Below are 12201 nucleotides of genomic sequence, written 5' to 3' on the forward strand. Positions count from 1 at the left end.
CTTCTTAGTGTTCTGAGGAGCATATGGTAGGAAACGTTGCTTTGCATATTCTTTGTGGGCAAGATTCTCTTTCCCAGGCTATGCTTTAAATGAGGAAATAGGTGTTGTCAGTTTTGTTAAATGATGTTCTTGTAATTGAAAGTTGTTTGAGCTTTTTAGGGGAGGGAGAAGAAGTTGGTGTTGCTGTAAGAAACTTAGTAAAGGAAACTCAGCCTGTTTCTTATGCTCAAATTGCGTAAGAGTTTAGCCATGTTAAATGAAATTTCTTCCATGCTGACAATATTTTTAAACTCAAAAGCATACTAATTTTTCTTTGATCAAAAGTCATTCCTGGATCCCTTATACTTGAATACTATTATTATTGATATACTTTTACCATTAAGATTGCCTCTAAAGAATCTTATTTTTAAAGGAAAATTAACTGTAGTTTTAGTGTGAAAGTAGTATATACTTTGTATATGTTTCTCTGTGAACCTTTTCTTCATCCTGTTTCTTTTCCCCCCTTGTCTTATGCCAGTGAGTTCCTTCGGGGTTACTCCTGCAGTAGGTGGACTATCATCTGGGACAGTTGGGGAAGCTTCGACAGCCCTGAGTTCAGCAGCCCAGGTAGCTTTGCAGTCTCTCTCTCATGCAATGGCTTCAGCCGAGCAACAGCTACAGGTGCTGCAAGAGAAACAGCAGCAGCTTTTGAAGCTTCAGCAACAGGTTGGAGACTATTTGGCTCTTTGTTCATGCTGTCTCTAAACTTCAAAAGCTGAAAAACTGTAAAAATGACCATTATTTTTGTAAAGGTTGACCGATCTGAGCTAATCATTTTCTACAAAAATTGAGGTAACATCTTTGTGATATACTTAAATTTTTAAAACTTATATAAATGCATTTTCTTTGATACATATCTGGGGGTATATAATTGATATTTTCTTTGCAGTCTTTAAGTAAGTTCCATTCTTTACTCTGTTTATAAACACTCTTGGTCAAACATAAGAGCTAAAAGTTACTATTTTAATGGATTGAAAAACCTAAAACAACATTTTAAAGACCAATTAACTTAACGTGAATTAAAATTTACTAATAATAGCAGATGTTTTGGAAACTTCATACAATTCCAGGTGACAAATTGTATCAGGTTAGGCAGCGTGAGAATCCATTTCCTGTTAATATTTTGTTTTGAGGAGAACTTTCTTTCCTTATTTACATTTAATTGTTCTGGTTCCTTTCCGCCTTTGCTTTGAGAAATTCCTATTTCCCAAATACTCAGGAAAGTTTATATCAAATATTTAAGGAAGTATGTGTGTGTGTGTGTATTATACACACACACACACACACACTCACACACACACACATATATCGCATAGAAGTACTCCATGTTGAGTCCATTTTTTACTTAATTTCCTTTTTATTGAACTAGGATACAGTTAATCATGTTTATTTTCACAATATATACCCACGTAGTATTCCCCACAATTTAGATAGGCAGGATTAGTCTATATTTGTTGCTTTTACTTCTTTTACAGAAAGCGAAGCTGGAAGCCAAGTTACATCAGACAACAGCTGCAGCAGCTGCAGCAGCATCAGCAGCATCAGCAGTAGGTCCTGTTCACAACTCTGTGCCTTCCAACCCAGTGGCAGCCCCTGGATTCTTCATCCATCCATCTGATGTTATTCCACCCACTCCAAAAACAACACCACTTTTTATGACTCCACCACTCACCCCACCCAATGAAGCAGTTTCCGTTGTGATTAATGCCGAACTTGCACAGCTTTTCCCAGGCTCAGTTATTGATCCCCCAGCAGTCAATCTTGCTGCACATAACAAAAATTCCAACAAGTCCAGAATGGTAAATTACTATATTTTAAATAGGTGTTCGCTTAGACATTTAAAAGTATTTTGATGTATACGCTAACTTTAGAAAGCAAAGTTTTATTACGTTAACTTGTTATATCAAATTAGATTATTTTATTTAATGTTACAGAATATACATCTGGAAATGGGACTTGTTAACTTTATATTATGGTTATTAGTTTTTATAGAGCAAGAGTGATATCAATATAGAGTTATACTTTCTTCTTTTCTAGAATCCACTTGGCTCTGGTCTAGCCCTTGCAATTTCTCATGCTTCACATTTTCTTCAGCCTCCCCCTCACCAGTCCATTATTATAGAACGGATGCATTCAGGTAATCTTTGATTTGCTTAAAATATTCTTTTTGCCTTGTCTGCTGGCCCTTTGAAGACTTAATATTTTGTAGTTTGATTTTCCTGTGCAAATAAATCACATCTGCTCTTGGGAAAGTGCTTTTTACCAAGAATAAGCATTACATAAGGCTCAAGCTGTGAGCTTACCAAGTTGAATGGAAGAGTGGTGCTGAGTGGTTTCATTAATTGTATACAAACAGTGGATTTCTTCTGTATAAGAATCTCACCTGGGGCTTCCCTGCTGGTGCAGTGGTTGAGAATCCACCTGCCAATGCAGGAGACACGGGTTCAAGCCCTGGTCTGGGAAGATCCCACATGCCATGGAGCAGCTAAGCCCGTGAACCGCAACTACTGAGCCTGCGCTCTAGAGCCCACGAGCCACAACTGTTTAAGCCCGCGTGCCTAGAGCCCGTGCTCTGCAACGAGAGAAGCCACTGCAATGAGAAGCCCGCGCACCGCAATGAAGAGTAGCCCCTGCTCACCGCAGCTAGAGAAAAGCCCACACGCAGCAGCGAAGACCTAATGCAGTCAAAAATTAATTAATTAAAAAAAAAAAAAAAAAGAATCTCGTCTGTTAAACTATGGTTGACATAAATATCTGTCTTTATTGTAGCTGCTCAATTACCATTACACTAAAAATTATGCTTAAAGAAGTATTCATTAAGACTAGCATTCTAATGTTGGAACCATTTTTTGAGAATAGCTGACAAGATTACTGCTAATTAAAATAACTGAGTAGGATTACTAACATTTCATGGTCTCTGGATAGTTCAAATTTTACTTAGGCTTGTACCATGCTTATATGCTACAGACCTGTGATCAGGATAGTTGCTTTTAATTAGAGCATGTTTACTAATACACTGTAGGCAATATTTGCCTCATTATCCTACCAAGTGTTATTTCTGGGCTTGAACAGCAGCAGAATTTAACGAAGTCCTTAGGTGTGTTTTATAGGAAGAATTAACATGAATATAGTGCATACTGGATCACTTTTCATCATATGAAGAGTTGAACCATATTTGCTTTATTGCAGTGGGTTGTTTCCTCTTTGGAAAAGAGAGTTTTAAAAATTAAAGTGTTACATGCTGTTTTCTGCCCAACTAATCATTCATTGGTAACAGTAATTAGTGTTCATGGCATATAGACTTGAAATTCCAGTCTTTATGAAATGTGAGCAGTTGTTTACACTATGATTTGGTTTTCTATCTGTGGACTCGACTGTGGCACGTAAGCCCCCCAAAGGGGGGAGAATTATGTTTTTTGTTCAGTAGTCTTTCTGTTTAGGAAAATACTGCCTTGTTTTCCTTAAAATGGCTCTATGGAGATGGCACTAGTCCTACAAGTTAAATTTAGTTGGGTTCCTTCACTGTAAAATGTAACTGGTAAGGTTACTATCTGCCCCTAACACAATAAAGAAGAAAAATAAGTAGGATTTTTATTAATGCCTGCTGTTTCACTAATTGAACTTATTCCTGAAATGTGTGTGAGTTGAGAGATGTAAATCTGCTCCTCTGTTTCTCTCAGATCATTCTTTTGTTAATATATGAGCTTACACATAAAAGACATACTGTCTCTTTAGTGTGGCCCTTAAGAGTAAGCCTTCTTCTTCATTTGGTACTGAGCTGAAGAGACAGTGATGTGTCAGTATGGGAGGGAAGCATTGTTTGTAAGTAAGTTTTATCTGTCTCCATTGGAGGACCTTCCTCAGAGATTTTTTAGTGTGGTAGTAATGACTACATGCGATTTCAGCCTTACGCTTGTCCTTTACATCTTAACCCAAATGTAAGATGCAACTCCAAAAGATGTTAAATAAGGCTTAAGAAAACCAAAATCAAATAATAAAATTTGGTATCAGTAATAAATACATTTAGTTGTAAAATTAAAAGACCAAATGACTGAAAGAAGAACCGATAGGTGCTTCATTGAATTAATCTATATTTTTGCTGATTTACCTTTTTTTGCTCTAAAGTTTTAAAATAAGCTTATATGTACAGTTGATTGCCTTCACAGTAACAAACTTATTCTTGTATATTTTTTACTTAAATCTTGGGGTTCAAACTAATATAAATTGAGGTTTTAGACAGTTTTTGAATGAGAATTATTAACATTTCTTCTTGTTTATAGTTTAGTGAGTTGATTTCCTATTTTAAGATGAATGTTCCAGAGTGTGTCTTTTGGTTAATTGATACGTGGTATTTTGTGTCAGCTGTTGCTCTCTATTTCTCATAGGAGCAAGGAGATTTGTGACCTTGGATTTTGGTAGACCAATACTGTTGACAGACGTATTGATTCCCACTTGTGGAGACTTGGCCTCCTTGTCAATTGACATTTGGACATTAGGAGAAGAGGTTGATGGGAGGCGATTGGTAGTGGCAACAGATATAAGCACCCATTCACTAATTCTTCATGATTTGATACCACCTCCAGTGTGTAGATTCATGAAGGTAAAGAACTTCAAGAAAATGAATTGATATGCCTTCCATGTTTCTGATAAGTTATGGAAAATATTCAGACATATAATTTAAAAGTATCCTTACAGCACAGGGAACCATATTCAATATCCTGTGGTAAACCATAATGGAAAAATTATGTATAACTGAATCACTTTGCTGTACAGCGGAAATTAACACAACATTGTAATTCAACTACACTTCAATTAAAAAATAAAAACAAAAGTATCTTTTTATAATTTATAATATAATTATCTTTTAAAATACACGACTCAGATTTTTATTGTGGTAGATGGGTGGTTATGTATATTTATAAGTTTTCATTTCAGATCACTGTCATTGGACGCTATGGAAGTACAAATGCCAGAGCTAAAATCCCATTAGGATTTTACTATGGTCATACCTATATCTTGCCTTGGGAGAGTGAACTGAAATTAATGCATGATCCTCTGAGGGGAGAGGGAGAATCTGCAAACCAACCAGAAATTGACCAGCATTTAACAATGATGGTTGCTCTACAGGAGGATATACAGTGCAGGTTAGTAGAAAATTGCAATATATTTTAGTCTTATTGAAACCCTATATTTTCTATAATGTCTCCCACATACTTGTCAAGAAATGACTTTTCATAAGTGTATAGAAAAGAGAAAAAGGCAGTAGGACACTAGCATGTTACAATAATGTTTAATGCATTAATATATTGTGATTAAATAATTGGATCTATTTTTTTTAGTACTTACCAATTGATGAATTGACATTGATTAATTCTTTTTAATGGTTTAATGGTGTTAACTTGTTTTAGAGATTTAATTTTAGTGTGTATTCGTACATGTATGTCAAAGAGAACATTGCAGGAATTATTCATTTATTTTTTACTTACAGGTATAACTTGGCTTGTCATCGACTAGAAACTCTTTTGCAAAGTATTGATCTTCCTCCTCTCAACAGTGCTAACAATGCACAGTACTTTTTGAGAAAGCCAGACAAGGCCGTCGAGGAGGACAGCAGAGTCTTTTCTGCCTATCAGGACTGTATTCAGCTACAGCTTCAACTAAATTTGGCTCATAATGCAGTGCAGAGGCTCAGAGTAGCTCTTGGAGCAAGTAGGAGGATGTTGAATGAAACTTCAGACCCAAAAGATTTAATTCAGACGTCTTCCACAGAGCAGTTACGTACTATCATCAGATATTTATTGGACACTTTGCTCAGCCTTCTTCACTCTTCCAATGGTTTGTATTTGACTTAAGTATTTAAAAAGGCCGGAAATATATTTGGTGTGATTTTGTTGCATGTTTTGTTGTATTCATATTTCCTGGGTTCTGTTTATTTTGGTATCCTTTCTGATGTATTTATGTAATGTGTTTTTAGGTTAATTCATTTTTTCCCCTTATTTTTGTTTTTCTTAAATAGATTATTTTTTAAATTTTTTGAATTTTACTTTACTTTTTTTATACAGCAGGTTCTTATTAGTAATCCATTTTATACACATCAGTGTATACATGTCAATCCCAGTCTCCCAATTCATCCCACCCCCCCAGCCGCTTTCCCCACTTGGTGTCCATACATTTGTTCTCTACATCTGTGTCTCTATTTCTCCCCTGCAAACCGGTTCATCTGTACGATTTTTCTAAGTTCCACATATATGCGTTAATATACGATATTTGTTTTTCTCTTTCTGACTTACTTCACTCTGTATGACAGTCTCTAGATCCATCCACGTCTCTACAAATGACCTAATTTCGTTCCTTTTTATGGCTGAGGAATATTCCATTGTATATACGTACCACATCTTCTTTATCCATTCGTCTGTCGATGGGCATTTAGGTTGCTTCCATGACCGGGCTATTGTAAATAGTGCTGCAGCTATTGTAAATAGTGCTTCCATGACCGGGCTATTGTAAATAGTGCTGCAGTGTGTCTTCTTGAATTATGGTTTTCTCTGGGTATATGCCCAGTAGTGGATTGAGCTGCATGAGCTGTTTATATATTTTGGAGATTAATCCTTTGTCCGTTGATTCGTTTGCAAATATTTTCTCCCATTCTGAGGGTTGTCTTTGTTTATGGTTTACTTTGTTGTGCAAAAGCTTTGAAGTTTCATTAGGTCCCATTTGTTTATTTTTGTTTTCATTTCCATTTCTCTAGGAGGTGAATCAGAAAAGATCTTGCTGTGATTTATGTCAAAGAGTGTTCTTCCTGTGTTTTCCTCTAAGAGTTTTGTAGTGTCCGGTCTTACGTTTAGGTCTTTCATCCATTATGAGTTTATTTTTGTGTATGGTGTTAGGGAGTGTTCTAATTTCATTCTTTTACATGTAGCTGTCCAGTTTTCCCAGCACCACTTATTGAAGAGACTGTCTTTTCTCATTGTGTATCCTTGCCTCCTCTGTCATAGATTAGTTGACCATAGGTGCGTGGGTTTACCTCTGGACTTTCTATCTTGTTCCATTGATCTATGTTTATGTTTTTGTGACAGTACTATATAATCTTGATTTCTGTAGCTTGATAGTATAGTCTGAAGACAGGGAGTCTGATTCGTCAAGCTCTGGTTTTTTCCCTCAAGACTGCTTTAGCTATTCGGGGTCTTTTGTGTCTCCCTCCAGATTTTAAGATTTTTTGTTCTAGTTCCGTAAAAAATGCTATTGGTAATTTGATCGGGGTTGCATTGAATCTGTAGATTGCTTTGGGTAGTATAGTCATTTTCACAATTTTTTGATTTCCTGTTTGATTTCTTCAGTGATCTCTTGGTTATTTAGTAACGTATTGTTTAGCATCCATGTGTTTGTGTTTTTTATGTTTTTCTCCTTGTAATTCATTTGTGTAATCTCATAGCATTGTGGTCAGAAAAGATGCTTGATATGATTTCAATTTTCTAAAATTTACTGAGGCTTGATTTGTGACCCACGATGTGATCTATCCTGAGGAATGTTCCATGCGCACTTGAGAAGAAAGTGTGTTCTGTTTTTGGATTGAATGTCCTATAAATATCAATTAAATCTGTCTGGTCTGTTGTGTCATTTAAAGCTTCTGTTTCCTTATTTATTTTCATTTTGGATGATCTGTCCATTGGTGTAAGTGAGATGTTAAAGTCCCCCACTATTATTGTGTTACTGTCGATTTCCTCTTTTATAGATGTTAGCAGTTGCCTTATATATTGAGGTGCTCCTATGTTGGGTGCACATATATTTATAATTATATCTTCTTCTTGGATTGATCCCTTGATCATTATGTAGTGTCCTTCCTTGTCTCTTGTAACATTCTTTATTTTAAAGTCGATTTTATCTGATAATGAATATTGCTACTGCAGCTTTCTTTTTTTTTTGCCATACGCGGGCCTCTCCCTGTTGTGGCCTCCCCCGTTGCGGAGCACAGGCTCCAGACGCACAGGCTCAGCGGCCATGGCTCACGGGCCCAGTTGCTCCACGGCCTGTGGGATCTTCCCGGAACAGGGCACGAACCCGCGTCCCCTGCATCGGCAGGCGGACTCTGAACCACTGCGCCACCAGGGAAGCCCTGCAGATTGCTTTTGATTGCCATTTGCATGGAATATCTTTTTCCATCCCCTCACTTTCAGTCTGAATGTGTCCTTAGGTCTGAAGTGGGTCTCTCGTAGACAGCATATATGTGGGTCTTGTTTTTGTTTTTTTTCTTCGGTGCACGGGCCTCTCACCGCTGCGGCCTCTCCCGCTGCGGAGCACAGCTCCGGACATGCACACTCAGCGGCCATGGCTCCCGGGCCCAGCCGCTCCATGGCATGTGGGATCCTCCCAGAGGGTCTTGTTTTTATATCCATTCAGCAAGCCTGTGTCTTTTGGTTGGAGCGTTTAATCCATTCACGTTTAAGGTAATTATCGATATGTATGTTCCTGTGACCATTTTATTAATTGTTTTGGGTTTGTTTTTTGTAGGTCCTTTTCTTCTCTTGTGTTTCCCATGTAGAGAAGTTCCTTTAGTATTTTTTGTAGAGCTGGTTTTATGGTGCTGAATTTTCTTAGCTTTTGCTTGTCTGTAAAGCTTTTGATTTCTCCATGGGAGCTGAATGAGATCCTTGCTGGGTAGAGTAATCTTGGTTGTAGGTTCTTCCCTTTCATCACTTCAAGTATATCATGCCACTCCCTTCTGGCTTGTAGAGTTTTTGCTGAGAAATCAGCTGTTAACGTTATGGGAGTTCCCTTGTGTGTCATTTGTCGTTTTTCCCTTGCTGCTTTTAATAATTTTTCTTTGTCTTTAATTTTTGCCAATTTGATTACTGTGTGTCTCGGCGTGTTTCTCCTTGGGTTTGTCCTGTATGGGACTTGCTGCGCTTCCTGGACTTGGGTGGCTATTTCCTTTCCCATGTTAGGGAAGTTTTCAATTACAGTCTCTTCAAATATTTTTTCGGGTCCTTTCTCTCTCTTCTCCTTCTGAGACCCCTATAATGCGAATGTTGTTGTGTTTAACGTTGTCCCAGAGGTCTCTTAGGCTGTCTTCCTTTCTTTTCATTCTTTTTTCTTTATTCTGTTCCACAGCAGTGAATTCCACCATTCTGTCTTCCAGGTCACTTATCCATTCTTCTGCCTTAATTATTCTGCTGTTGATTCCTTCTAGTGTAGGAATCACTTACTGTATTGTTCGTCTCTGTTTGTTTGTTCTTTAATTCTTCTAGGACTTTGTTAAACATTTCTTGCGTCGTTTCGATCTTTGCCTCCATTCTTCTTCCGAGGTCCTGGATCATCTTCACTATCATTATTCTGAATTCTTTTTCTGGAAGGTTGCCTATTTTCATTTAGTTGTTTTTCTGGGGTTTTATCTTGTTCCTTCATCTGGTACATAGCCCTCTGCCTTTTCATTTTGTCTATCTTTCTGTGAATGTGGTTTTTGTTCCACAGGCTGCAGGATTGTAGTTCTTGTTTCTGCTGTCTATCCTCTGGTGGAGAGGCTATCTCTTAAATAGATTTTTGATGATTTTTTTCTTGAGTTTCTGCTATTGATGTGTCACATCATTGTGTTACTAGCAAAATAATAAATAATGTTTGAAAGTGCAACAGTGAAAACTGTTAATAAATTGCTAATCTAATACAGAACTGTCATTTTCTAACCAGGAGCTATTTTTGATTATTATATATGATGTAATGTGCGCACACGCACACACAGCCATCTGATACACTGAACTCCACAGAAAAAGAAACATAATTGATATAATTGCTAATTCTTCTTTTCTCCAAGTATTTGACAGTTAAAATTCTACATGGAAGGAGTAAATAAATGAATAGGAAAATAAATAGACCAAAAATATGCTGGTAAAGAGGAAAGCCTGTCTAGGGATGCTGATGTTGATACTACAGCATGCTCTTAAATAGGAAATTTTACTGTTTTCTTTCTTGTAATAGGACACTCTGTTCCTGCAGTTTTGCAGAGTACATTCCATGCCCAGGCCTGTGAAGAGCTTTTTAAACACCTGTGCATCAGTGGAACCCCAAAGATACGGTTACATACTGGTCTTCTACTGGTTCAACTCTGTGGTGGTGAAAGATGGTGGGGCCAGTTTCTTTCTAATGTTCTTCAGGAACTGTACAATTCAGAGCAACTTCTCATCTTTCCACAGGATAGGTAGGTCAGAAAATATTGGAGTAATTTGTTATTAGTGACTTATGCTTCCCGCAGTGTTCAGATTTGGAAATCTTATGTATGTGGATACCGAGTGTGGAGAAATGAACTAAAGCCTGTCTTTTCACAGTTTGAGGAATGCCCAGTGAAGGGCATTTTGAAGAAGATTCTACATGATGTAACTGGACTATATTCTTTAGTTTCCTAACTGAATCTGTGGAGTTTATAGATCTGTGTTTACAAATATTTCCTATCAGATCATGTTATTTTATGTATCAAATTTATATTTTTGAGTCTATTATACAGTTCTCTCTAGTTGACTTCTTGTAGATAAAATTAGAAAATATAAGCAGTAGCTGAAAAAGAGCTAATTTTAACATTATACTTCCAGATATAAATCTTACTAATAACCAGATAGTCTATCATTACTCTCTTAGATTACAAAGTGAATTAATTTTAAGATGAACACTTAGAGTGATTCATATTGGCTACTTTATTTGTATCTTTGTTTTTTTTTTTAGGGTCTTCATGTTACTTTCCTGCATTGGTCAGAGATCACTTAGTAATAGTGGAGTATTAGAAAGCTTACTTAATCTGTTGGATAATTTACTGTCACCTCTTCAGCCGCAGTTACCCATGCATAGGAGGACAGAAGGTATTATTTAAATTAGTGATCTTTAGTAAAAACGTAAGATTCCTGTAAATACTGCTTTTATAAAATGAGTAGTCTGAAATATTTATTTTACTATTCATTTTGCTGCACACTTTAATATTTTTATGATGTAGACTTTTTAGAATGATCAGCCTTCGTGTGATTGACTGCCATATGGTTACTGCTTTTTTAAAATATGTTACCTTTTCTTTATGTGAGTTTTGAACTTGGGAATTATGGGTATGTTGTTTTTATACTATCATAGATAAAATCAAACTCTTGTGTTTAAGCTTTAAGGCAGCATTGCTGTTCTCATCATGGATAATGAGCTTCATTTGAGCAAGAAAATTGTTATTGGAATAAAAACTTTAGAGCAGAGTTTAAAACTGTATGAATTGTAACTTGAGAGACTTTTTAAATTTCAGTCACCTGTAAGTCTAAGAACAGCCTCTTATACCTTGTTTTCTAGTTTATAAGTTATTACCTGTTAGATTCAAGCTACACTTATGAATCTATTTTTGTACCAAGAAGCATTTGTCATGTCTTCCATTTGATTTGATGTGTTACTTCATTTTTGGCCATAGGTTTCAGTTTTGAGGCTTACTATAAATAAATATTAGTGTTCATAATTATATGGTGTGTTTTGGATTTATAAAATGTCTTAATTTTATAATTATTTTATCAGATTTCATTAGGATTCTTAGAGTCACCTGATTATTTTTTCTCCTCACATTTCTATTCAGGAGTACTAGATATTCCCATGATCAGTTGGGTTGTTATGCTGGTGTCCAGGTTGCTAGATTATGTGGCAACTGTAGAAGACGAAGCAGCAGCTGCAAAGAAACCTTTGAATGGTAAAGACAGGGAGAGGTTTATGACAGGTATCAGAAGTTTATAATAATCTGTTGGTGGGGATTTTGAGTGACTACCCAGTTTTTCCAGAACTGGCATTGGCCTGGAGATTCCAGCTGTATGTGATTTATGTAAAATATTAACTTTACCAGGAATAACATACATATAGGTGAAGTTTATAAAAAGGAATCTGTGAAGAGTTATTGTATTTAGTTTAGTATATCATTCCATTTACTATTATAAAATGTTTCTACCAATTAACTACAAATGACTTTTATGCTTAGATATAGAAATTCTCAGATTTTTGCGAGTTGTAATCTTTCTCCATAAGCTTAAAGCACAGAAAATTTTTTAAATGAAAGACAAAGTGCAAGACAAATTTTCTTCTCCTCTTCCAAGTTAACAAGACTTTATGAAGTAGCTACATCTAATATGTAAATACAGGTAGTAAGTGCCTTAAAACTTAGAATTT

General features: G+C 36.2%; 1 protein-coding gene across 1 annotated transcript in view; it reads left to right on the forward strand.

Moving 5' to 3' along the window:
• Positions 1-12201, forward strand: part of BIRC6 (baculoviral IAP repeat containing 6) — a 233423-nt gene that overhangs the window by 88950 nt on the left and 132272 nt on the right. The window contains 9 exon segments of the mRNA XM_024732052.1: positions 518-705; positions 1515-1838; positions 2077-2176; positions 4425-4639; positions 4975-5183; positions 5528-5874; positions 10009-10228; positions 10747-10880; positions 11621-11758. Of these exon segments, the coding sequence (XP_024587820.1) occupies positions 518-705; positions 1515-1838; positions 2077-2176; positions 4425-4639; positions 4975-5183; positions 5528-5874; positions 10009-10228; positions 10747-10880; positions 11621-11758 (1875 nt within the window).

Source organism: Neophocaena asiaeorientalis, unplaced genomic scaffold, assembly GCF_003031525.2.
Source record: "Neophocaena asiaeorientalis asiaeorientalis breed wild unplaced genomic scaffold, Neophocaena_asiaeorientalis_V1.1 scaffold18, whole genome shotgun sequence".
NCBI classification, from domain to species: Eukaryota; Metazoa; Chordata; class Mammalia; order Artiodactyla; family Phocoenidae; genus Neophocaena; species Neophocaena asiaeorientalis.